The 27958-nt window shown below is 40.4% G+C and overlaps 2 protein-coding genes across 4 annotated transcripts in view; one reads left to right on the top strand and one right to left on the bottom strand.

Moving 5' to 3' along the window:
• The window catches only part of FGD6 (FYVE, RhoGEF and PH domain containing 6), a 49052-nt gene extending 38428 nt beyond the window's left edge, over positions 1–10624 (bottom strand). Inside the window, exon 1 of the mRNA XM_053406993.1 lies at positions 10271–10624. Within this exon, the coding sequence (XP_053262968.1) occupies positions 10271–10283 (13 nt within the window). The 5' untranslated portion in view covers positions 10284–10624. The remainder of the gene's footprint in view (positions 1–10270) is intronic.
• A 72-nt stretch (positions 10625–10696) lies between these two features.
• Positions 10697–27958, top strand: part of VEZT (vezatin, adherens junctions transmembrane protein) — a 29412-nt gene continuing 12150 nt past the window's right edge. For 2 of the 3 annotated variants that reach the window (XM_053406995.1, XM_053406997.1), the window contains exons 1-4: positions 10697–10856; positions 20360–20494; positions 25285–25374; positions 26809–26984. In XM_053406995.1, coding sequence (XP_053262970.1) covers positions 10821–10856; positions 20360–20494; positions 25285–25374; positions 26809–26984 — 437 coding nt within the window. In that variant the 5' untranslated portion in view covers positions 10697–10820. Of the gene's footprint in view, positions 10857–16373; positions 17599–20359; positions 20495–25284; positions 25375–26808; positions 26985–27958 lie in introns of those variants that run through there. The other variant, XM_053406996.1, reaches the window with a different exon arrangement.

Raw genomic sequence — 27958 nt, forward strand, 5'->3', positions numbered from 1 at the left:
TGCCATATATTTTATCTTTAATTAATGGATTTGCAGTCTCCATATTCACTGTGATAAACTTATCTGTAGGCGCTGCATAAACTAAAAGTCCCATACCATTTAATCCAGCTATTTATTACAAACTATTCTTACATGCCTTTTGGGGGGAAACAATCTACAGCTTTACCCACTGTAAGAGGAAGACTTTGTGTGTACCCTTCCACTTGCAACACTTAGGCCAACTTAGAATCACTTTAATATATTTTCAATCATTTCTAAGAGGTTGTGAGTCCTCCAACCCCCACAGTTCCATCCCACAAATTTTAACAGTTACCTTCTCTCTATTAATTGTAGAAGTTACTAAGTTTCCTCCTTTGGCATGCGAGAAATTCATTATGACCTGTACGATGAAGTACTTTTTATGATGAATGTCTCCTTTGCAGTTCATGGAATTACATCCCTAAAATATTTCTATTCACCTGCTCCATGTCAAAGTCATCCACAACTCATCTGTTAATTTTAAGCTTATCACCAATCACCAACCACCACCCTGAACTTAGAATGTATTTTTAACATCAGCTAACTTGCCAACTTCATGCTCGGTGATTTCTGTAATGTACGGGGCAAACAAGTGCAGACATGGTGATCCCACATCCATCTCTTGAAAGAACATTCATCTTCCAGACCTACTATTTTTCAGTCATAAAACAGCTACATAAATTGCACAGCCTACGGCAGTCTGGAAAACAATTCATATAAAAGACACTATAAACCTATGTCCTTCTTCAGACAACTTTCCAATTATCCTACAGCTTTTCAGAATCCACTCCTGAACAGGGGAGGAGCATATGCCTGAGCTGCACAGGACGGGTGCACTCCCGAGGGGTGCGGGGTGCGGAGGTTGCCCTCCCAGGCACAGGATAGCCGCTCGGGTGCACGGAGCGGCGCACAAGCCCTGCAACTGGGGACACAGCGAGCCACTGATGGCAGACATTTGCTGCACCACCCGCCCGTGACTCCCAAGCCTCCCCTGAGCTGTCAAAACAAAGGGGGAAGGGGCAAAGCAGCGCATCTCCCCCTCCCCCCGATGGCTCGGGGTAGGCTTGGGAGTTGCAGGCAGGTGGCCTGCCAAATGTCACCCCTCTTCAGCGAAGACACCCTGGGTGGTCCACCTCTACCACACACCCCTTCCTCTGTCCCTGCTCCTGAACAGCTTTGAGGTGGTGGGTGGGAACAGAAGCAGACAAGGAACAATATGAAGATGTGTGTAGCTTGCAAGAACATGTTTCTCAATGCTCAGGGCAGAAGAGGAAGCTCAGTTCAGAAACTTCTACACCCAGGAACTTCCTGGACTTGTTGCCTTGTAGTTCCTTCCTTCAACCCGAACCAAGTGATGGCACATGAGCTCACTAGTTTGAGAAAGACTACAGATTCAAATCCTAACTGTGTCTTTCCCTTTATGGCTGTACATAAAAGCGAAGCCCTCTCACTAAGATAATTACACATTGTGCTCATACAGACAACATCCTCTCGATTCAGTATAAAAATCCACTTGTGTGTATAGTGTTGGACTTCAGTGGCCACCATATATCAGTGTACTATTGGTTCATCATAATGTATCTATTAATTTATGGTTTTTAAAACTTAATGCCTACAATCTCTTCTACCTATTCTAAAATAACTATGTTTTTTCCAATCCAAAGACTAAAAAAAAAAACACTACACCAAAAGCTTTCATCCTCAAGTTGTCTCAAGTAGCACTCTGGACAGATATTAATTTCTTAAGGATTATCCTCAAACAAAAGTTCACTTTGTGGCTATCAGCAACCAAGCATCTCCCCATCTTGGTTTCCTAGCAATTAAATGGAATAGTCATCTATGATATCACAGAACATCACCTTTTCATAGAAAACCCCTTCATAATTTTTCAGCAGCCTCAGACGTTAATCAACAACCCGTCTCAGACAATTCAATTTAACTCAGGTTGAAACTTGCCTTTTCCTTTATTTATATCATGAGGTGCACTTCCCACACATGTCAAGCGTGAATCATACTCAGCTGGGTTTAATAGGCACAGCCCATCTGCTCACCAAGGCGCTCCAGACTCCTTTAAACAGGATACTCAAATTCTCTTCCAGTCGCTCCTCACAAATGCAGAATCGTCCATAAGTTTTCTGAATAAGAGCTGCTCTTCGTGGACACAAAGAGGAACTTCATGAATGCCTGTCTCAATGGCCTTCTGCCATGCCCTGAACCTCTGCACTTCTCAGACCAACTATATGTCTTTTCTTTTGTTATGCAATGCCAAACAGATATTCTGTCTCCTTTCCCTCCCATCATTGACTTTTTTCTTACATAAACTCATATTTTTTAAAATTCCCTCATTATAAAGGTTATCATTTTGAATCTAAAGAGCACCAGGCAACGTGTAAAAGTGAATACAGCATTTCCACCTTCTCAGTCTTACACTGCAAACCTTTTCTCCCTATTCTGTTTGCTCAGTGCCTGTGTTTTTTCCCTCCTTTCAGGTGCACGAGTGTTCAACATAAACACAAAAGGAAATGACTCACAACATCCCGGAAGATAGGAAGCAATCTTTCAAAACATGGGATTGGGGAAGATATATTTTCTAAAACTGTGGCGGTAATTGACATAAATGCATTCCAAGTCCAAAAGGAAAGCATTAATTTAAACCCTTAACTTGCTTAACGCCATGATGAAGGAAAACAGGAAAATTGTGAATAGCTTTAAAACGAATACAGAAGAGATGAACAAACAACTTCCTTAATCCGGATGGTGCAGCTGTACCTGAATAAATAGTGGAATTTTTAAAGGATCAAAAGGACACCTTAACCTGCTAATCTAATTTTTTAGCCTTTCAAATAAAAACACTGAAAGAGAGTAATGTTCATCTAGTTGACTTCCTATTTGTAGCATATTGCCCTCATCTGTGGTACTACGAAGAGTTCCTGGTTTTCGAAAACAGAATAAAAACTGCAGTTTAGTGCATTCAGATTAAGAGCTCAAAATTAGGACTTTGTTTTGCAACTGCATCACCAGAACTATATTTCTTCCAAGGCATAGTCTCCAACTTCCAGCCTGATCATAAAGATGTTTACTTGGTGGTCCCTTCAATTTGGTACAATAGATGTACAGTCAAATCCTATGCATGTTTACATAGAAGACAGGACATTAAGTTCAGTAGACGTCACTTGCAAATGTGCCTAAGGCTGCAATCCTATGCGCACATACTTGAGAGCAAGTCCCTTGAGTTTAGTGGGAGTTAATTTCAAGAAAACACACACAAGATCAGAGATCGTTGTAGCTTTTAAAATGACATCACCACTTTTTATGGGCCTGCACCTGAACATTTACGCTCGCAGAACATAAGGCCACATGAGCATATATTTCAAAGCAAAAAATGCATATTAATCTGATACTTGCTGAATATGCTTTGGGGGGGGGCGGGGGGAAATGTGCATCCTCATCCTGATACATTTTTGTCAACCAAAGAAACAAACAAGCCTTCCAACATTTTTTCATCATAGTGCTCATCCCAAGTCCCTAAATCACTAAATCTGGCAAATTAATTGAGCAAGCACAAAGCCCAATTTCTAGACTTGCTATGTCAGCAATCAGATATGCAGGGACAGTAGCTACACTGCCACACTGTTACAAAATGAGGTTTTAAGATGTTCAACTGGTTCTGCTGCAAAGCTGACATAGTGGGAGGAAGCCCTGCCAACATTCGATATTCTACCTTCTCCAGCCCTAAACCATCCTAACTCAAGTTTATAAATGGGGTTATATTAATTCACACCTTGATTTTAACGTTCACTAAAGGCTATACAGTGGTACCTCGGATTACATCTGCTTTGGGTTACATATGCTTCAGGTTACAGACTCCGCTAACCCAGAAATAGTACCTCGGGTTAAGAACTTTGCTTCAGGATGAGAACAGAAATTGTGCTCTGGCAGCGCGGCAGCAGCAGGAGGCCCCATTAGCTAAAGTGGTACCTCAGGTTAAGAACAGTTTCAGGTTAAGTACAGACCTCCGGAATGAATTATGTACTTAACCCCAGGTACCACTGTATACCTAAACAAATATTCAGTCATGTAGCCAAGTTTAGCTTCTATGTAACCACGTCCACTACACACTCTAGGACTCTTGACATATCAAGTGGGGGAAATGCAGGAGATGAAAGCTTACTGAGTGTTTGCCAATAATGTGCATGTTACTTATGAGATCTATTTTATGACCTTCTTCAAGATTGAAATTCTCTCATTCAAGAGCAGACATACTTACCAGAGTGGTCTAGCTGCTAGGAAAACTCCACTGGCTCGTTCAGACTACTCCACTGTTAAAGCTACTCTTTGCCACCCCCAAAATGCAAACAAATCCAGTTGCAAGGAAAAAAAACCTTGTTTGAGCATCTCCCCAAACCAACCATCACAAATCCTGGAAAATGCATTGTTAAACTAAACCCAAAGCTAACAATAGTCCACATCATCCTAACACTGCTCTGAAAAGAAACTGGCAACTCAGAATTATCAAAGTCTTAGGTACCTACAGAGTTAACATGTACATGCAAGGATTAGCTGTCTTTTTTACACTGTGGAACCCTTTTAACCTTCTCTCAAGCATCACCAAAGCTTCTATCTCTGATTCAATAGACAGGCTTTAGAAGGTTTCAAAAACATTTCCAACAGATCAATGGAAACATAACACTGCAGATCAATTCGTTTTAATTTTAAGGAGCAGGCCCTGGCTTCACATGTTCCTTCTCTTGCTATGCCAGTTGCTCATGGTGCAATGTTACATCTAGTTAGCTGTAACCCAGTTTAGCCCTGCAAACCCTGGTTAACATACGTCTGTGCAGATGCAACAGCCACACCATGGTTACGAGTGGGGGGGGGATGAAAGGGGTGGGGTGGGGAGTTAATGTAGGTGAGGGATGGAGAGCCCTTTCCCATCTCTTTGTGGTTAAGATATCACCAGCATTTCTGTGCTAGGTTATTGAGATGTTTTTACCAGCTTTGTAACAGTACCACAAAATGTGGATTGGAATACATTTTGCTGCTTATTTCACAATGCACTTCACTAAGTGCAATTTTGTAATCGGGTAACACTGTTGTTCTTCATTCCCAAATTGTTTCTGGTAATAGGAAACTCCCTTCAATTCAATTTGGAACCTGTTGGCATTTACAATATTTATTGGAGAACTATTGGGAAAACCTCAGTTTCCACAGAAATTCCCTCCCAACTGGTAACAATGGCACATGTCCACGAATGCCTCTTGTCGTATTGCTTGATTTTAAAGGGCCTCTAAAAATGTTCTCATTTTTGCCTAGTTGCTTGCCACCAAGCACAGGTTAGAAAGAACTTTCAAAACACATGTGCCAAATCTCATTTTACATGTGCACATGTGCCAAATCTCATTTTACATTCCAAAATGTAAAACACCAGATCCATTATAAATCCAAGCTTTGCAAGCAGAACAAATTTTTGTTCTGAACCAGATAGGTACAAACTTTGGCTGCATCACAATTACAAAAACAAACGCCTGTGGATGTGTCCCATCAATGCAGGCATTTCCATTTGAGCAGCAGGACTTTTGCCCCCCTCTGCCTCCTGTGCATACATACCCTGTGTCCTCCCCAAATCTGGCTCCAGAGAGTTGGAGGGATCTGCCGAACAGATTTCTGGGGCATGCACTGAGAGGTGGGTGACATTCCATTGCACAAGCAGAAATCCTTGTGCTGCAGAACATTCACAGAGTGCTATGTTGGATATAACCCTAAGGGTTCAAATACTGAAACATTTATTGATTCAACTCTCTGTCTAATTATTTAATACTTAAAAGTAAATACTATTTGCTTCCAGGAACCTTTTTATATTGATTAGTCACCTTCCCCCTACCATTTTCTAATTATTAACTTAATTTTAGCACTAGGAATACACCTCCAAGATTATGAGCCATTTTGATCTTGGAATGAGATCTAATTGAGAAGACAGTGCAATTAGCAAAGTATGAACAAAAAAATATGGTGGGTGTCCTAAAGTAACTGCTAAACAACAGAAAATTATCCAAGTCAGTTACATGTGCACTATTACAGCTTTGGTAACATAAACAATATATTGCCAAATAATTAAAATGCAAACATTAAAATAATTCTGCTCTCAATGATGTGCCAATTAATAAAATTGCAAAGACAGCTAGGTAGTGCAGAGACTTAATGGGTTTAAGGCATTACTCCAAAATGCTTCCACAGACATCTGAGGAGCAACCATGGGACAAGCTGAAATATGTCTACATTTGACCATAGACCGCAATCAGTAATGGAATCCTTCCCATTAAGGAAACATCGTAAGTATCCATTATGCCTTATATCTGTTTTTTGATACTTCCATGAAAGGAGCTGATAAGGATGATTTATCTGCCGCTTTCCATTCAATGAAGAGTGTTCTTATTTATGCTGCTCATGAAGGCATAAAGCAGCTATTAACCTAGAGAATGGGCAAACAAAAACATGGATAATGTACCTCTGTTTCACAAACGCTCACCCTTCCCTGAAAAATACCCAGAAATACAATAACTTCTCATTTAAAGGTGAAAAAAGGTTAGGGAATGCCAAGCACTGATGTTGATCAGTTCAAATAAAAGCCTAATTAATGCCTTCCATGATGTTGATCAGTTCAAATAAAAACCTAATTAATGCCTTCCATGATTAACATATGTGACTATACTTGTATGATCTTGATTAAGATGGGAGTATACTCTTGAAAAGGAAATAAGTATCAGTGGAATTAGCATTAATAATTCTGGTAATGCCACATAAACAAAATAATGCTCTTATAAATATTGACTGCTATAGTAAAACATGTGTATTTAAGATTGATTTTTACACAAGAGGACAATTCTCCAAACAAAGACTTAAGCTTAGAATTCTACTTTCCTACAGCTTACTCTACCCCGAAACACAAGAATTTTGCTGTGTGTTAGAAAACCCCAATGACAGACTACAAAGTCCAGACCTCACCCAGATAATAAAACTGTGTGTCACGAAAAGGGCAACAGATAAGAATACCTAGTCATGTGTTCATGTGTGCTGCACTGCTGTAGAGACCTAGTAGCAAGCCATTATAGGTCAATGAAAATTCAGCACTGGATCTGAAGAAAGATTCACAAACCAAACACCCGTACACTTTGGTCACTTTCCATGTCATCCAGAGTATCATGGCTGCTGCAAGCTCTGCAGTTGTTTCCATGTCATTCCTGGAGTTTATCCGTTGCCTTTGTAGGTTGGGTGAACTTAATACACACCACAAACACTCTAGCACCTGGGAAGAAGATACAAATGCTCCCAGGTTGGTATAGGACACTCTTCCCCAAGCCTTTCAGAAATTATGGACTGTAGTTTCCATTATCCCCAATAATGACCATGGTCACCATTGGCCATGCTCGTTGGGGCTGATGGGAGTTGGGAGTTCAACAACATCTGGAGGCACCAGTCTGGGGGAAGCTGGTGTAGGAGCAGCCATGAAGGCTACAGTAACCATGCTATTGTGGAGAGGTAGCTGTATGCTATAGCAGAAACAGAGCCTTTTGGCATATTAAAGACGAACAAATATATTATGGATTAATTTTACACATTTACAATGATTCCTATAAAGTGAGAACAAAGAGTGCCTAGATCTGAACAGCTGACCTCAGGCTCCATTGCTTGGCTATGTCACAAAGAAACCATACACACCCTATTTAGCTACAGCTTACTTCCAGGCAAACATATTTATTATAAGGATACAAATTACTGGTAATTTTGCCAAGTGCCACACAAAACTTGACTAAACAAGGTTATCAATGAAGTTATCAGGATGAGAATGTTTCCTGCGCACACATGGCTTCTCAGACACAAGCTCTATTGAGGTCAATTAGATTTATTTCCAAGTAAGCCTATATATGATTACACTTGAAGGCTGCAATTCTATACACAATTAACTGAGAGTTCATTCAAACTCTCCAAAACCCAGGTGCACTCCAAAACCCAGGTGCAATCCTACCCCCACTCCTACTGGGAGCGGTTAGGATGTGGTGAATCTTAAGTAAATTATTTATCTAGGAGTTATCTACTCCAACTGAGGAAAGGCCTGCTTACTGCCGGTGCAAGTTAAGACAGCCCAAGTTACACTAAGAAAAAGGGGTGTGTCAAGAGTAGGGAATGGGTGGAGTAAGGGAGAAACAGATACACTGCATATTTACCAGCTCCATCCACAGGTAGCTTACACCACCAAAACTGCAGATGTTAGTATAGTTACAGGTAGGTAGTCGTGTTGGTCTGCCGTAGTCGAAACAAAATAGAAGTGTGCATGCACACGAAAGCTCATACCAATAACAAACTTAGTTGGTCTCTAAGGTGCTACTGGAAGGCTGTTAGTATACTCACCCCAAAAGGAATGAATACAAGGGCACACAGTGAAGGTTTACACTGCTTCCTGACCTCACCCAGACCAGAGAGTTAGGATGCAGCCATGGGTGTAGCCAGGATTTTGGGGGAGGGGCAGACCTTTCTGTTGGGGGGGGCAGAACCTCAGATAGTTATGCATTTGTTATTGATTGGGGGGGTAGCTGCCCCTCTCTGCCCCCCCACCTAGGTAAGAGTAAGAATTGCTCTGCAAGTCCCATTAAATACAATGGAATTTAATTCTGAGCAGCTTAATTTGCACAGGAAATATACTGGTATATCTGCCTAGTAAGAATTGCTCTGCAAGTCCCATGAAATACAATGGAATTTAATTCTGAGCAGATATTCATAGGATTCTGTTATGGTTAAGAAGCATCCTCATGCACCAACACAAAAATTCCAATTGCCTGTTTCCACAGATGCATGCACACAAACGAATTAAACCATTTTAAAACACAGTACCAATGCCTGCAAACCATTCAAACATGAGCTCCCCACAGTTTTATAATTTTAAACAAAGCTGACTTTGTTTTCCTTAATTGGGGTCATGGCATAAAATAAAATATGCCTTTGTTTTCTGAATCATGATGGGGTAGCTAGGGTCAACTTTTTTGTTCACCACAGCAAAAACTGAAAGAAAGTTTACTAAAAGACTTTCTTCCTAGGACTATTTGTTTATAAAGTGGGAGCTCTAGGCCTGAAGCCATACAGATTGCTTCTCCACAATGTTAGTAACTGAATCAATTTAAAACCACAAGACGACACAGCGTATCAGAAATGCACTCAACAAGTTATGGGTTATTATGTGTTCTATTTAACTTGAAAGCTTGCCATATGTTCATTCAACACAATAAAAGTCACCTGACCTGTCTGTGTACCTCACACAATGGCCAGCTACACCTAGCAGAGTTTCTAGGTGTAGAAAAGTACAAGCATTAAAAAGAAGATGACACCTCCTTTCCCCACTAAACTAGTAAGTGTCCTTTGGGGGGGGGTTAAGTTTTTTGCTGAATCTCTTTCTCTTTTGGGTACCACCTCGTGGTTTTAACAAAGACACCCACCCAAAAAAGAAGGATGGGTGGGAGAGAGAGAGGGGGAAAAAAATGAAGATGAATCATTTCCTTGAGTATCTGCAGGCACAAAATAAGGAGGATAGAGTCCAACCATACCAAGCAGGAAACTGGTGCTTTTTAATTTCCTCCCCGTAGTTAGAATCACGAGAAAACAAAGACGGACTTCACAGGACACTACCGGAAAAGCAGTTACAATCTCAAAAAATAAGAGCACCAGATCATGCACTTCTCTCAGGGTACAGACCTCAAGACGAGTATTTCGGAATGGAAAGCTCTCCGAAGGGACTCCGTTGTTGCGTGAAGGGGGGGGCGCGCGCCAAAAGCTGATGAGGGGCTTGGGAGAAACCGGGGGGGCCCCTCAAGTTGAGCTATAGAAACTTCCCAGTAAGTGCTCTTCTCCCACTCCAACTAAGGGGGGAAGGGACATGACACAAAAGACAACGGGACAGGGGGTGGGGTGGGGGCTGTGAACAAGGACAGCTCGACTTCCAGCCTAGAGGAAGTTTCCCAGAAGGCGACCCCCAACCAAGCCTTTAAATGGAAGCAGAGAATGAGTGGCGGCGAGAGGGGGCAAAGGGAGTTTCCTTGCATTGTCTGCATCCAGCCGCGTCTGGCTGAGTAGCCCCGATGTGTCTGCTGGGTGTGTGTGTTTCCCCCCTTGTCTTTCCTGCACCTTGACCGGTCGCAGCTGGCTTCGCCGGATGAAGAGAAACTTCTCCGCAACTTTCCTCCGCTCATCCCGTCGAGAAACTCACCGGCTGAACTCATGGTGCCTCCTTCCCACGCGCCTCTCTGCCGCTGCTGCCTGCCTGCCCCTTAACCCGGCGTCCTTTTCTTAAGACATAGCAGCTCCTCTGGAGTCTGCTGAGAGGAAAACAGGCCTCTGCTCAGTCTCGGCGGCTGCCGAAAAATGCGGCTCGTTCCCCCGGCTCCCGCGGAACATCCCCGTCGAGGAGAAGCGAGAGCGACTCGCACCGAAACGAGCCCCAACAGCGACCAACTCTCCGTATAGGCTTCTGCCACAGCTACAACACGAAAGACCCCTAGAGGCCGAGAGCCGCCAGTGCAGGCTTCAAAAGCAGAACCCAAAAAAATCTCTGTTCCAAGATAAGCTTCCAATCAGCGGAGCGCTACCTGGCCTGCCTTTCTCAACCCCGCCCCCTCTGTCCTTCGCGGTGGCTGCTGGGAGTCGTAGTTTTCTTACGCCCGCGGTTGGGCCATACGGGGAGATTATATACCGCCCGGGCTCGGCGGACTCGGTTTCCCGTCGTGCCTGGAGGGCAGAAGCACGGATGGCGGAGAAGGATGACACCGGAGTTCGACGACGAAGTGGTGTTTGAGGTAGCGAAAGCGCGGCCTATCTGGGGGTGTTTCTGAGGAGGCCGCAGGCGGAGGAGCCGGCGCCGCGGGTCCTTCACAGCCTCAGGCGGCGGGACGGGGTGCGGCGGCCCCGTGCGTGGACGTTGGGGGTGGGTGGGGGTACCTCGCGGGGCCTTCTGCGGGGAGCGGGGGCTGCCACAGAGGGGCCAGGAGGTTCTGAGGTGGTGCTGGTCTTTGAAACCGCCCCCCTGAGAGGGAGGGAGGGTCGCCTTTAAGCCCCAGTCGCAGCACTTGGAGGGCAGCAGCTCAGACAAAAGGGGCTGGCCATCTCGCCACAATCCCATCCGTGCCTGCCAGCCTGGAGCCAGTTCCAGTAGAGTTTAATAATAATAGTAATAATAATTTATTATTTATACCCCGCCCATCTGGCTAGCTTTCACCAGCCACTCAATGGCACTTGCTCCCAGGTGAGGGTGCATACGATCGAAGCCTGCTTTTGTGGGAGGATGAAGGCACCGTCTGCCCCCCAAACCGTGGTTCTCTTTGCCATTTCTGCTCAATAGCCTTTTTATCCAAGGAGCACCCATCAGTCAGAGTTGTCGAGGCAGATGGAGGGGGCACCACAGCAGGGTGCTGGTTGCCCCCATAGATTCCCCCTGTTCAAATAGCCTGGTTAGTTTTGGCAACAGCCCCCCCCCAGGTTGAAGATGCTGCTTCTCAATGACAAGCTGTCAGATGACAGCTATCCTAGATGCACATGCTGACCTGGCTTTTATTACACAGACCTGGCTGGATGAAGCTGGGAGTGGGGTTAATCAGTCTCAGCTTTGCCCCACCGGGTTTCTCTGTACAGCCAATGTTAGTAACTCAGATATATAACATAATGGCCAACTGGCACCTTAAATCTGTGTACAGCAGCAGGCAAGATCTAGGGGAGGGGGTCTGTCCTGATTGCATCTCCTAGACCACATGTCCTCTCCAGCAGCCCACTGGGTTCAAGTTGCATATCCGAAGATAGGTGGCTGGGGCAGAATAGGGATTCTGCTGATGTACCACCTACCCTGATGTTCAACAGTCTCTCTTCCTCAACTAGCAGGGAAGGTCTAGGGTTGGCATTCATGCTGAGGCTTCACTGTCAGGAGTGGATCAGGATTTCATGTCTGCCATGCCAACCTTGAGTCTGTCCCAAGTAACTTCTGACTCCTATCCATACTGCAGGATACACTCTGGATTTGGTTTTTTGCATTGAATTGGATGGTAGTGGTCTTAGAGTGGAGGAACTTCCTTTAGTTCTCTTGTCATGGTCATATCACCACCTTGTGGGGCTTAACCTTGCTGGATCTCAAAGCCTCTGCAGCAATGGGGGACCAATTAATATGGCATGCCAAAGAGCACCAGTAATATTTGAGATTATAATTCAGGGTGGTGGCCCCCTCTACCAGTCAAAGGAATAGAGGATCCTTTTAATAAAGGCAAGAACTATCAGTGAGGGAAAGGGCATAGCAGAGTGAATTCTGACCACTGACCCTTCATTTGTTAACACAAACTCCTAGTGGAGATGTACTCTTTCTGATTAAAGACAACGTGTTAGTATTAAAGTATAAGGGCTTTTTTGGAAGAAAAAAACACCCCACCCAAAGGTCATAGATCTCACTTTCTGTAAAGCATCTTTGTTTCCCCCACCACTGCCAACTTATTTATAGATTTACAGTCCTTCTAGTAGGATCTAATTCCCCTTTTTGTGGCAGACCTGGCACAATGCAAATGCTGTTGTCTATTTCAATAATATTGGTTAGATTAGTAAACTGTAATAATAATAAAAAATGAATCCAGCCTCTTGAAATGTATAAAAGAAAGCACTTTTGTACACTTTCATTAGCATGATAGGCATATAGTGTAGCATGTGTTATTCGTGTATGTGGTTTCTTCCATTAGAAATCCTTGTGGTTTAATTGTAATGGATAAATAGTATTTACCTCTTGAAGCTGCACTGAACAAGAAGTTTCTGGAGTATGCTTTGAAATGGACATCTCCCTTATAAGGAGAGACCACTAAAAGTGTGTGTGTGTGTGTGTGTGTGTGTGTGTGTAATTTTGTGCTATTTGGGTTCTTCTGCTATATTTTAGTTGGCCCAATAAAGGTATTGCCTAATATGAACTTTGGAAACTGTTTACTTAGAAACATACATGGTGAGCTTGGGGATCAGCCAAATGCCCAGTCACCCAATGGTCTTGAGGTTTTCCTCTTCCTTGCTAGCTAGCTACAAAAACTCTTCACTATTTTGTCTTTAACTGTGTTCCAACCTATCAAACTGCTTCCTTGACCCCCTTCCCAAACAAATAGCAGATGTCCAGGAGCTAGTAGTCCCTGCAAAATCCTGAACCGAAGTTCTTTTACATGTTCAAAGAGACTGCTAACAGTCCTATTAAGCTCATTATAATAAGCCATGTTAATTTCTTCTCTTTCAGTTGGTTCATTTTTTGCAGTCATAATTAAATTAAAGTGTTTACTAAGTGTAATCATCTTCAGAAGTGATATTAGACGAGGTTAATGGAAGGGGAGAAACTTCAGTTGGAAAACCAGTTAGTTAAGTATTTCTATTGTTTTACTTGATGGGGGGCAGCTGCCTCCCCTGACCTTCTTGGCTATGCCCATGTATCCATGCAAGCTAGTTGTTATTCTGTGCTGTCGTTTCTCAGTACATGATCCTTTTTTATTGGTAGTGTGTTTGATATATCTAAGTGCAAAAGAATAGTTCATATTCTATCTTTGCTAGAGTATTATTTTATTTATTTATTTGCCCCTCATGTATTATACCTACTCCCTCTATTATTTTGGGATTCATGCATACATTGCACAATTAAGTTGCACGATCTGATGCAGAGAGTTGACTTGCATCCTGTACTAGTGCAGTACAAGCAGTACTAGACTGCTATGTCACTTTCTAAGTCCAGACATTGGTTGATAGTGGTTTGTGGGAAAGACCTAATGTACTGTACATAACACTGAAGTAAAAAAAAAAAAGCCTTTAGTGTACTTCAATGAGGTGCATGCTTGTTTTCAAAAGTTTTAAAAACACTCTTTAAATTGAGAGTACCATCCAAAAGTAATATATATATAGCTGATCCATTAATTTGCAAGTCTCGCTGACTTTCATAAGGCTTCCTTCCAGATAAATTGGTGTAGATTCAGATTTTCTGGAAAGCTACATGTGTATCTATTTAATTTAGAAACAAACTTTGATTAGGTTTAACTGTGGCAGTTTCAAGATGTGTGGTTTGTTGCACTAATAAATCATTGCTACTTGTGGAATTGCTGTTGACGTTCTACCCTATCTGGGCTTTTCTTCTGGATGCTCATTCCTCTCTGTTTCATCTACACCAGTGGGCATAACATAACTGCCTGTGGTGGAAAAGCAGAAAGTCCAATGAGTGTCAAGTTGGAAAACTGAATCCAAACAATCCTTTAAAAAAATTAATACATAAAAATCAATTAATTACCATGAAGCACCTATTCATTTAAGCACAGTTGCCCAATGCTAGTTATGCAATGCCAAAAAACAAAAGATTTTTTAAAAATTTAAGATTGGAAGTATTAATTGGGGGTGATGGCAGATGCTAAAATAGCAGAGACTAGAAAGGGATTTTTCCTAGATTTTAAAATTAGTTTTATTTTGTAATTTCACCATAAAAATCTTTCATTTCAGCACTATTTTCTAATATTTTAAAAAGATATAGCTGGAGAAGCATTTTAGTTCTAATTAAAAGATCAATTAAAAATTAAATGTTTAGAAAATGGTATCAACTGCAAAGGTTAGTAAATGTGTGTGATGTAATCAGCTCTGATATGTCACTGCCAAAACCATGACTCTTAAATGTACAGAAGTGTAATGCTACACCTGTGGAGATTATTACATTCCACACACACCCCACACTTTCTTTTCACCAAAAAGCCAAGAAGCAATATACTTTTCCAACTATCTTTAAAAAGTCAGACTTTCTGTGTAAGAAAAATGGAGAATTGTAAAAAAAACACACCACATAAGTGGATGATAATATGTGGACCTCTTCACTTTCCTCCCAGTAAAATGTGAATGAACAAGAGGGTGATTCCGCACTAAATTCCTAGTGTAGAAGCAACCCATAGTTACCGGTACCAGGAAGTGGAGAATGAAATTGGCATGTATGAGGAAAGAAAATGCATATGCTTGCAGCATGTTCCTAGTTTCTAGCCCACGGAGATGAGCTGTAATGTCTGAATTGAGCCCTTGGTATAAGATCCTAAATTCTGGCCCCCAAACTATTGACGAGATGCAAGTGCAAACTGCTCTTGCAGTTAGTGAAAAAAATTACAAACCATGAAGTGAATTCAATATCTAATAATTTTCTATTTTAAATGTGACTTATTCCCATTTTTCAGTTGACTTCATGCTGTTTCATATTTTTCAAGTTTGAAATACATATCCATTGCAATAGCAAACTGGCAGGTGGAATAAAAAAAATGGCAGTCTTAATGACCTGGTGCAATTCTTTTATGAAAGGTTCTCATTAGCTTTAAAGGGTTTCCTTACTGTAACCACATCTTTTTTGTAATTTATTCATGAAGCCTGTGCTGTTACTAGAAGCACTGTTTATGAACACTCAGTTGTACTGTATTTTCCTTCATGTTATTCATTGTATACTTGTTGGAGATATGAAGCATTCGGTATGGAACTGAGACGCTTGAGGCACCAGAATGAAACATGGTTGGCAAAACACTTTATATTATCCTTATACTTCTTTTGTGTGAACTTTGATACCTAATAATTTTCCTGTGTGTGTGTTTTGTTGTTGTTGTTGTTGTTCATATTAATGACATAATTTTAAATGCCTTCTCATTTACTTAGTAACTGTTAGCTTCCATTAAGAAAAGGCTAATATTCAAGTTACTCTGAAATACTAAAGCTTGATATAAGAGTTAGAGGACAAGGCCTTTCAAATAACTTAGCTGTAACTTTTCCTTATGCTGCTATGACAACTATTTTAGTAAGTTTTAATGAAAGCCTCTTGCTTTCTCCTTAGTTTGATTTTGAAGGAATTGGACAAGTCTCCCCCCTCCTTCATATATTTTCTACTGCCTGTAAGAATTTTTATTCTGGTCTAATGGCATTTAATTGAAGTTTTAGATATTTGATATTTTACTGTGTTTGATGCTTTAATTTGTTGGAAGCTGCCCAGAGTGGCTGGGACAACTCAGTCAGATGGGCAGCATATAAATTAGTAGTAGTAGTAGTAATAGTCATCAAAATTGGAATGAACTGGTTAGTCCAGAATTTCTGAGAAGAAGAAAAGAAGAGTTTGGATTTGATATCCCGCTTTATCATTACCTGAAGGAGTCTCAAAGCGGCTAACATTCTCCTTTCCCTTCCTCCCCCACAACAAACACTGTGTGAAGTTAGTGGGGCTGAGAGACTTCAAAGAAGTGTGACTGGCCCAAGGTCACCCAGCAGCTGCATGTGGAGGAGAGGTGACGCGAACCCGGTTCACCAGATTAGGAGTCTATCGCTCTTAACCACTACACCACACTGGCTCTCAAAGAAGCTGAGTAGCTTGGCAGTTGTTTTTTTAATACAGGGGAATTTTTGACAGACTTAATTTTTATAATCCTTAATTATTTGACATATTAAGGTGGCTAGCAAATTTCTGAATGACATACAGTAAGATGAACACTTTTCTATCTTAACTGAATCAATGAAACATTTTTATGATAAACTAATTGTTGTAAAGTTAAAAGTAGCCATTTTTATAGATCCACAGGATGAAAATTGTGTTATACACTCTTCTGCTGCATCAAACCATATGCAACTGAAATAGTATAGGACAAGGGAAAGATTAATGCTATTAAGGTGTGAAACATAATCCTATCAGTGCTCAGAAATCTTTTTAGTAGGCTAAATAGGCTTAACCAAAAAGAAGCATACTGTATACATTTTTTCTATTTATTTTACAAGTTGCCCTTTTCTTTGCAAATACTTGTTCCAGTTTGATGTCAGCCTTCTGAATGTCAGTAACCAAAACTTAAACCAGTGTGTACAATTAGACATGAAAATGCAAATATAAAGGTTAAAGTATAAATATTAGAATGACTATTCTATTGGAATACTAAAGGAATCATGTCCTGTACTGTTCATCATCAAATGTGGAGTAAAATCAAGAAAGAAATTGGAATCCATCAAATTAAATGGTCTTAAAGTCTTGTCTTTAATTTGATAGCATTGAGTCTGGCTGTGAGGCAGTTTTGGAAGACAGAAGGTTTTCATTTGAAAAATGTGAGAATCTGAAGGGAGCAGGAGCACAACCTTTACATAGGGGGAAATAGCTTTTATATTTATAAATAATGTACCTTTCTAGAATCCCTGTCTTGTACTCATTCAATATGCAATTTATGAGTAATTGGCTAGATGATAAGCAGGCCAAGATGATTATGAGCCAAGGGACTATGACTAAGACATTTAAATTCAGTAGCTTGGCAAGTCTTTGCAAAGGATTCTATATAATATTGATGTGCATTATTTCTTGTAAGCAGTAGCTTCCTAAAAGCCTTTTAAAATCCATCAACTGATTGTCGGTTCCTCCTATCATACAGTAACAGAAGAAATTGCAGAGTCTTAGTGAGTTGCTGCTGGCCGCTTCTGATGATGCTAGGAAAATGCGCCTGTGTGAGAGCACAGGTGCAGTTTTTCTGACCGATGCTCCTCATTTTCTGCTCCAGTCATCCTGGAGAGGCAAGTAGAAAGAAATGAGGAGGTGGAGGAAATTCTCTCAGATGCACTGAAAGTGTATTTGAGAAAGAGGTGGAATCATATTTTCCAGGAAACAAGGAATGCACTGCCTGTAAGTCTTTTATTCCTCTAATCACTGCACCTTGGAATAAACTTGGCTGACTTTTGTTTTAGGCATTAGTAGAGTTTGCACTTTAGTAGGTGAGAGGGATAAAATTTGAGAGAGAAAGACGTTCCAAGATGTTGTTGGGAGTGTCATCTGTTGTTTATATTCTGGTTCATTATATACTAGATTTGCTGTGATTTAAAGCAAGAATATTATTGTCTACTAATCTGAAGGAGGTTTTTAAGTTTCACTGTTAATGTGGTTAAGAGTTAATAAAAGGTTAGATCCAGAGGAGATATCATAGGGTGGGAGAGGGAGGAAACCTGAGAGATACTAATGGAGAAAGTCTTAGTCATTTCCTTTATAATGCATCAGCAGAAATTACAGAGGTGTGGCTTTGATTTTAGAAATACTGTAATGAATTGGATGATTACTCAAATTTGTGTCTTAGTTTCAATTTCACTCATTAAAACAGGTAAACAATGGTAGCTATGCATAGTATGACAAGGGAATTGATGAAAGATAGGTTAAATCTTTCTAAATTTTGGTGTTTCTTTCAGAAACTTCTCTGCTATTTGTTGTCTTGAATTTTTTTTAATCTTTGTGGTATCTAGTTCAGTTCAGTAAAAATACATTAGATCTTTTCAGTAAAATTAGCCAAGTAGTTGCTAAGGGTCTGGGGCATGCATTATTATTAATTAGATTCTTTACAGCATTCACCCTGATACACTGTGTTTATTAATACTTCACTTACCACTACACTATCCATGTACAGGCAGGTTCAGTGGAAAGACAGGGGCTAGTTTCAGGGTTCTTTATACATATATGCTAGGTATGTACCTGAAAGCTGTAGAGATAAAAGCTTCAAGTTGCACTTCATATTGAGCAGTTGGCGCTTTCTGAGGGAAACCCCCCTCCTTCCAATCAGGACACAGCCTTGAAAGGAGAAGACTATTTCATTTTGAGGAGACTGTAGTAGTGCTTCATGTTACCAGATTGACATTGCTTGAGTTCAAAAGCACTTAGCATCACTGGGTGTGTGGAGGAACTGTGGCTGAGAAGAAACTTCTTAGCCAAGAAGTGGGGAACGTATGTTCCTCCAGATGATGTTGACTCCAGCTCCCTTCAGCCTGAATCAGCACAGCCAATGGTAAGTGATAATGGGCTTGTAGATAAACCACATTTAAGGCCGCCAGTTTCCCACTGCTGTATATGACTCTTTCCATTCTTGTAGGGTATGGCTAGAAGAGTTGACCTTTCAGCTGTTGGAGCTTTGAACTATAGCTTCAGCAGGGAGGAGACTGGGTTCAGTTGATTCCTCCTAGCTGTGTCTCCTACTGTGTCGGGCTCTTTGTTGTTCCCTTAGGCTTAGGACCTTAAGCTACCTGCTTACTACAGTAACCAATAGCAAAGTGAAAGCTTGCTAATACTAAGCAGCATTTGTCTGATTCATTTTGGTAGTTGGAAACACAACTATTTGATGGTAATAGAAACATTGTTTTAATTTCTAACTAGAACATTGTAGCCAAATAATTGGCTATTTAGTTCAAATTCTTATGTTAAATTCAGCTCTCGTCTTGTTCTCTAAACCTAACAATCCTTTGTCTCCTAGATCTGATTACCAGTGGTGCTCACATCTCCTTTGCTTATCTGTTTCTTACTTCTCATAACCTATGAAATCTTCTGTCCTGAAGCCATATGTGTAGTTTTGCTCCCTCCCATTCCTGTTCCCCTAAGTTGCCTCCTAAAGCGCTCTATGCCTTCACTACCTATTTTTCCCTTGGGTTTTTCAGCCTATTGTTTGCTCTCACTTCCTTCACCTCTCATGATTCTTGGCTAGGTTCCCAGCCTGCTCATCTCTCCTGTTTCTTCTTCCTGCCTAAAAAGCATCCAGCCACTTTAAAGTTTTAATGCTCTATCTTATTGTCTTGTATTTTCCTTGGGCATCTGTTTTTACCAGCTACTGTTGCTAAAATTTCTGTCCCTCAGGTTATTTCCCCCTTTTTTTCAACAACCTCCTTCTCTGGTGTCAGACTTACCTGATTCTGAGCTGTCCAGTTTTCCAGGATTTCTTCCTATTCGCCTTTTTTGTTATGAGACTGCCTCCCATAACTCCTCTTTAGTAGCCCTTGTGTGACACTTTTCTCTTTCCTTGCAGAAACTCGACTACCAGTATTCTGTTGACAACTTCATTCCTTGAGTAGTTTAAACGTTTGTGAACATTCCATGATACCACATTTGCTCAGCTAGAAGCTTAGCAGTAAATCCCCTAACACACTATAATGTAGAACGGACTGTTTATAATTGGTCCAGAACAGGTTAATTAAGTTTTTTCATGTTATGAGGAAGTTTGGTTGGACTTTGGCTGGAGGAAAACAAGAATACTAAAGTGGGAGCAACTGGGCAAAAGTTCATACCCTTTCAAACATCTTTGGGACATCTTTGTTAATTTTGTTATTGATTAGTTTTGTGGTTTTATTGTCTTATTTCAGTATAATTTGTAGTTACCTTGATTGTTTAAATTGTGGTATTTTTAACATCTGCCCTGAGACTATTCAGTGAAGGGTGGGCTATAAATAAAAATAATGAATGCATGTTGATCTCAGAATACTTCAGATAAACAAATCAATTAATTATACCTTTAATTTTTTATTTTAGAATTCGCCACTTTATCAGTACTTACAGGACGTAGGACATACTGATTTTGAAGTATGCTCACCATTGGTACAAAAGCCGGAAGAATGTACATTCGAAGAGGGGCAAAAAGACATGGATACAGTTGCAATTCAGAACGTAAGTACTCAATTTGGTAATTCAACTGCTACATAATCTATCAAATGAAAATCCCAGCCTCTATTTAAAAATGACTCCCTTCATAATGTGTATCCTTTGTCTGCATTTCAGTGGTATTGAATACCGTGCATTATTGTGCACTGTTTATTATTAACAGTTTATTATTGTGCAGAGGTAGTTCTGCCTTTGCATCCCTTGTGCAAGTTGTCCAGATGTTGTTTTTAAGAGGCAGCTGGAGTCAGGTGATGGTCAGGGTTTTCTCCCCACCACCCCTTACATACATCAGTAAGATCCTACACTCGCTCTCCCCACTTTGTAGTCATGGTATCACTTTATTTTAGTCCTAATTACTGTACTTATTTAATGTTGTCATACAAATAGTTTGAGTTCCCTAAAAGCAGTCCAGATTCATCCACTGTGTTCTTTGTCAGTGTCCCCCCCCCCCACTGCTCTTGTACATCATGCAGCCTAGAGGAGAGGGGGATGATATGGATTATAGTTAATAGCTTAATGTCTGTTGCATATTGAAGATTTTAAAAAAGCAAGATGAACTTACTTTAACCCAGCATGGTAAATCATTATTTTAACCTTTTCCTTTAGTTTGCATTAGATTTCATATAATAAGTGTACCACTCAAATTTCACAGGTTTTTAATTCAATAAATCTCCTAAATACCGTTGAATTTGTTCAGTATTACTTTCCCCCTCCAGAAACATGTCTCATTCTGATCTGGCTCAGAATCCAATTATAATAATGAAAGCTGAACACTGACCAGTTTCACTATAGCAGAGGAAGAAGCATCTTTTTTCCTGATTAACTGGGGGATTAAGGAACATGCTAGGACTCATTTGCCAGTGATCAGTCACTTGTACAGTAGCATGTAGAGTATGCATATGGTCATGCATGCTTTTGTTCAGAAGAAAACACAGCAATCTTAACATGGTATATCAAAGCCTGGAATCCACCCTAGACTGCTCAGAAGTGAGTGTTTTAATGAAGATTGAGTGTCTAAAAAAAAAAAAAGGTTTCAGAGAATCTTAAGTTTCCTGACTCCCATACAAGGCAACCCTATGTATATCTGCTCAGAAGTAAGTTTGAGTCCAATGGGACTTAATTCTAAGTATGTGTGTGTGGAATTGCACCCTTAGTTAAGAATGCTAAAGTTAAATAAAATATCGGCAGAACTTCTAAAACTAGTAATCTGTAGCTTGCGTGACATTGTAAGGAAAAGGAAAAATGTGTGGGTGGTGGTGGGGGGAATCAATAGAAAATGGAACCTGAAGTTCAGGTCCTTTTCCCATGTCAGCTGGGGCCTCATTTGTAGGGGCTTGGGGTGCAGGAAGAGAGGAACTGCACTTTGCAGTTCATCCATATCATCTGCTGAGCTCTCACTGTGTCTTATTGCCCCTCCATATTGACACATTGGACAAAGATGGAGCTAGCAGCTGCTGCCCCATCCAGAGCATTCAGGTACCTTCTTAGTGCAAGGTTCTTCCTGTGCAATCTGTGTTCATTTTTCAGGCAGTTTATCCTGTACTTTTGACAATAAACCCCGCTAGGGAAAAGAACACCTGCATGCTGCTGCTCATTTTGTTTCAAAAATGCCGTGTAATGAATTGTTTGCTAGCAATGTATGCTAAGCACTATGAACTTGTATAAGGATAGCACTGGTCACATGCTGGAAACTCATCCATTTTTATGTCATCTCTTCATCTTTAGCACCTAGCTGGAACATGCTTGGCCCAGTTATTTCTGCCTGTCTCTGTTCTTCATAATGGCGAGTTCTTTCAATGGCCATTATCCATCTATATGCTAAATGAAATCATGGAGGAGTGGACTTTTCTGCAGACTTCCTTGGCTATGACTCTGCAGGCCAGAGTCTACTGTCCCAAAGGGGAAGGAAATGAAAAACCAGTTGGCAAAATTTGATGATCATATTCTGAAAAACATGGTGTTTTTACTCAGCTATGGTCATGGCATGATGTAATAGAATTGTTAATAGCCAGTGGCCTCATTCACATCACAGTAAACCATAATTAAAATTGTTTAAAATAGTTCAATGGGATTGAGCAGCATGAAATTGCAGGTGCTTTGCTCCTCCCATGCTGCTGCCATGCTATATAGGAAACAAGCCATAGTTTGCCTTGCCATTATGTCCAAAGCCAGGCTGGTGGTTTGTTTCCCCCAAACAGTAAATCATAGCAAACCTCCTAGGTGTAGCTGCAGCAGGACTAAGGGTGAAGCACTTGCATTTTCAACAGCATGCATCGACATGCAGCTCATTCACACTAAGCCAGGGATAGGGAACCTGTGGCCCTCCAGGTGTTGCTGGACTCCCATCAGCCCCAGCCAGCAAACTTAGTGGTCAGAGATGGTGGAAGTGGTCCAGCAAGATCTGGAGGGCTGCATTAATCCATCATTTATTTAAAACTATAGTTTAACATGTCTTGCAAACCAGGTCAATGAGTCCAACATAATGAGTCCACAATGAGACCAAAAATAAAAGTTCTTAGTGTCTATTTTAGTTCTTTTACTTCTGCTTCTGAGATTTTTCTACCACTCTGCAGTAAATCTGCTGAAGAACACTGATTCATTGTCAGCATTGTACTAACGGCAGAACTATACATTATGTTCCCTATCCCATGTTTCCTACAGTATGCTAATGCAGAAGTCCTTGGTGGGCTGTTCAACTCTTCATCCAGATCTAATTTTACCCTACAAATGCATAATGTCCAGTTTTTCAACTGTTTCCCCACCCCTCCCCAGCTGGGCTCAGAGACTAGAAGTCTTGTTTGTCTCTGCGAAGGTGAGGCGGAGATGACCTGGGGGAGGCATGTGGAGGGAGAATTGGCAGTCAGAAGGTTGTATACTGTTTCTTCTGTCCTCACCTGAAGATGCCTGAACCTTGCAGGCATGTATTTCAGAAACTTGTGTCTTGCTTATATAAAAACCTAGTGCTTGCATAAAGAGAACACCTTTGTAATTGGGGACCTCTGCTGGAATTGAGGAACTTGGATTCTTTATTTTCTGCCCTCATTTGCATGTGATTGTGGAAAATGGCTTGGTTTAAACTTTACTGTTCAATATAACCACTTCTATTATTATTATTATTATTATTATTATTATTATTATTATTATTATCACCCTTCATATGTAGATCTCAGGGCAATTCACAGCATAAAAATTCAAGATAAAAATGCAAAATACATAATAAAAACAAGGGGGGAACCCCATCACACCCACCCACAATTCTCTTCAGATGATAATTGCAGTTCTGGCACCATTTTTTGGCAGAATTGTAGCTTGTGGTTTTAAATCCGAGAGAAACCTTTCAAATAGAGGAGGGCAACCAAGATGACCAAGGGTCTGGAAACTAAGCCTTACAAAGAGCGCTCGAAGGAGCTGAGTATGTTTAGCCTGAGAGGAGATATGATAGCCATCGTCAAATATCTTAAGGGCTGTCACATGGAAGAGGGAGCATGCTTGTTTTCTCCTGCTCTGGAGGGTAGGACTTGAGGCAATGGCTTCAAGTTACAAGAAAGGAGAGTCCAACTAAACATTTGGAAAAACTTTCTGACAGTAAGAGCTGTTTGGCAGTGGAACAAAATCCCACAAGAGGTAGTGGACTCTCCTTCCTTGGAGGTTTTTAAGTAGAGGTTGGGTGACTACTCTGTCATGGATGCTTTAGCTAAGATTCCTGCATTGCAGGGGTTGGACTAGATGACCCCTGGGTCCCTTCCAACTCTTAAGATTCTATGATTCTATATTTCCTACATTTTTGCAATTCAGAATCATCATTTTAGGCCTTCCTTTTGTAATGGGGTAGAAATGAAATATATATTTAGCATACTCTAAATATATATTTAGCTGTGAATTAGAAGCCTAGAAACACTAAAATTAGAAGTGAACAGTAGTTCCTATATTTACCAGGAAACTCACCAGGCTACTTCCTTTTCATCCTCTAGTATTGCTGATGACTACTCTACATATACTAAAAATAGCTTATTACAAAAAAATCATATTTTGTAATAATCATTTTCATCTCAAGTGTTGCTGATTAAAATGATTCCATGTTGAGTAATGAACAGTGTGATAATGAAAGCAAAAATCCTCTTTAATGAAAATACACTTGGCCAAAAAACAAAGTGAATATTCCAATTTTTTCTTCCCAAAGTAACTAACCATACTGTACATACAAATACTTATATAATAGAACCTTAATAGGCCATTTCATTAGGCAACTGTTGAAAACTTTTGTATCAAATCAAGTTTTGTATGAAAACTTTTGTATCAAATCTTTTGTTTTTTGTTGAAATGAATTGTATAGGAATTTTGTTGTAATGAATATTGTGATGATGTTTGCAGGAAAGCTGGAGATTCTCAATACGCATCTAACAAAGCATGCATTTATAGCTTGCCTCTTGCTAAGGAGCAATTGTGTTCAAATAATTTATGCATTTTTAAAAAAAAAATAGTTCTTGCTGCCCTCAGTACATTTGTGTACACAGTTATTTCAACATGAAACAGTTCCCCATCATATTCTCTATTCCTTGTCCTTTTTCGGTGCCTAAAGTGTCCTTTGCACTCTTAATTGTGATTTTGGTCAGAACATTGTAAACATTGGTGTGCTGGTGTATTTGACTCTTGGTACAATGACCTGTGTTATTTGTAGGCTTAAGCTACTTAACAGACATCATCTTCACATATGACTAGACCAGTGGAATAAATGAAGGCAGTTTTTATGATAATTATTATATTTATTACTACTGTATTGATTTTTTTTTTAATAGAAAGACGTCCTATCAAACTTAGCTGAGAAATTTAAAAGCTGGCTTTCTTTTTTACCATATAAGAAAAAAGATGAACTACTTCACCAGTTGGTAAGCTGCAACTCTGCAATTTCCCCTCAACAAGCCTTATTTAATTCCCATATAAATAAATAAATAAATTTCTTCTCCTTTTTTTTTTTTAGCTAGGCCAGTAGGTCACAGCTTGTTCTCTACATGACATAGCCAAGTATGGCAAAGTGTTTAATGTTCAAATCTGCTTAAAAGAGGAGGGGACCAAAGCTCAAGCTTTGCATATGTTCTGATGTTTTATGAATTATTGCTTAATCATTTCTTTAGCCTGGTAGAAGCACACACCTCTTTCTTCCAAAACCTGGTTAAAATTACCTACTCCATCAATATCTTGTTTTGTGATTTTGTTCACAAACTTTGTAATTTAAAAATGCTGTTTTCAGCCTTAGAGTGCTTTAACCAAGAGTTCTAGATCTCCTTTAATTTGAGAATTGCTTTTGAAAGGTTCTGTCTCTGTTAGTGGCGTCTGACTTGTATTGTTGTTCACCTGCATGGCCAAGTTTAATTTACAAATCCATCTAACTTCAGGGCTTATTGTTGACTGAAGTTATATATATTATTACTATGTGCTTTGTATTTTACAGCATCTCAATTAATGGTTGTGTGTGTTCATTTCAGCAAACTATTCATATAGCAGAAGTGATCTTAGCAGTAATAAGCAGTCACATGACCATTATCGAGACTTTCCATAGAACTAAGAAGTCTTTGGCATGCTCCTCCTAGTTCCCATACCCTAATGGGCAGGGTACAAATGCTGTTGTTGTTGATCTGACACAACCTGAAACTAAGCCAAAGCATGTGCAACTGAAACAACCATATATTGCTTTCCTATTAGCCTTGCCTCCACTTCTCTCTTCTGTCGTTTTCCATGTTGAATGTTAAGATCTTTGCGGCATCTGTCTTCTGTTCAGTAAAGAACCATGCAGACTTATGGTGCTATATTAGCAATAACAACAGCAACCACAGAATGCTTTACATCAGCGTTGGTGGCCCCCTTTTTGTTCTGAGGGCCACATTCCTCTTGGCACATCTTCCAGGGGCTGCAAGCCAATGATGGATATGGCCATCTCATAGACATGTTCTATCACAGGCGCAAATTTCCTTCACTTCAATGGATGCATGCACATAAGCTGAGGAGGGAAAGTTATCATCTTGTCCAACCAAATGATCAATTGGATGACTGCAGAGGGGTAGCTTGCTTCCTTATCAGGGGCACTGGGCTCTACCCACCTCAGCTCTGTGTCTAGTTGAATCCTGTCCCCTGCCTGCCTTTTGCCTCACTCTGCAACCAAAATCAGTGGGGTCTTAGGGGAGGCATTTGCCGGGTGGTGGTGGTTCAGACTCCTAAAGTAGGAATTGGCCATCCTTGTTTTATATATTGCATAGTGATAGGGGAAAATATTTTATTTGAGAAATGCTTGTGTATGTGAAAGTGCTGTTTTTTCTCAAATTAAGGATGTTGGTTTTCGCTCGGAGGCTCTCTGCACCATCCTGCAACAGGAAGTTCTGCTGCAGGAGGATGTTGAACTGATTGAGCTACTTGACCCCAGTATCCTGTCTGCAGGGCAGCCCAAGCAACAGGAACATGGACATCTTCCAACGCTACGCTCCCTAGCAACTCCTAATATTTGGTATTGCCTTGGGCTATCTGCATAGATTACAAGCTCTGTTGGAGGAAGTATCTTGCTCTTCACATATCTAACCTCTTAGAGAACAGGAATTGTCTTTCTTTCTTTCTTTCTTTCTTTCTTTCTTTCTTTCTTTCTTTCTTTCTTTCTGGTTCTTATTATTCAAGCTCCTATCCCATGGATTTAGAATTGACTTCACCTTTGTGTATTCTTTGCTTTGCATTAATTTGTGCAGTGTACAGCAGGAGCATATTTTCTTAGGTGTGAAATTTTGAAGATGGTTAGCCACAAGTGTGCATGTGATATTCCCTTTTTAACAGTTTATTACCCTATCTCTTGCATTGATTTTTACTGCTCTGGCAATTGATAAGCCCATTTTTCTTAGTGAGCTTTCTATTTTGTGGGCCTGTATTCTGGGCTACTTTAACATACTCTCCCCCCCCACCTCCCCGTTATGTTTATTTGAGGCTAATGGAAAGAGTGTGCTGTTTCCACACAAATTCAGGTTCTTTGGATTTTGCATCATTTGATTAAAATCTTTTTTTCTCGTCTTGAGAGAGGCTCACTATACAAGCCTGGATGTAGAATATATACTGCATAAATAATATGTTTCTGGTTCATTTTAGGCAATTCTGTTGGTTCTTCTGGTCCGTTCTTTAGATTACATGGGTTGCACACCTAATAATGTTGTAATGACCAATGTTTCAAGAAGTAGCATTTGATAAGAGAATGCAAATTTGTCACAGTTTATAACATGCAAGAAGGGAACTAGACTTATTCATGGTGAATGTTTTAGTGTCCCTGCAGAGATTTGTATTTTGCAACAATTCTGCAAATGTGACAAAAACAAGTGAGAGAAGCTTTGCTGTTGAGCATATATGGTTTTAAGAAAAATAATGAGCAAGCCATTTGAAATGATGCCACGAAAAGGTCTTCCATATTCTGAGAGCCAGTGTGGTGTAGTGGTTAAGAGCGGT

The sequence above is a fragment of the Podarcis raffonei genome, chromosome 10, assembly GCF_027172205.1.
Source record: "Podarcis raffonei isolate rPodRaf1 chromosome 10, rPodRaf1.pri, whole genome shotgun sequence".
NCBI classification, from domain to species: Eukaryota; Metazoa; Chordata; class Lepidosauria; order Squamata; family Lacertidae; genus Podarcis; species Podarcis raffonei.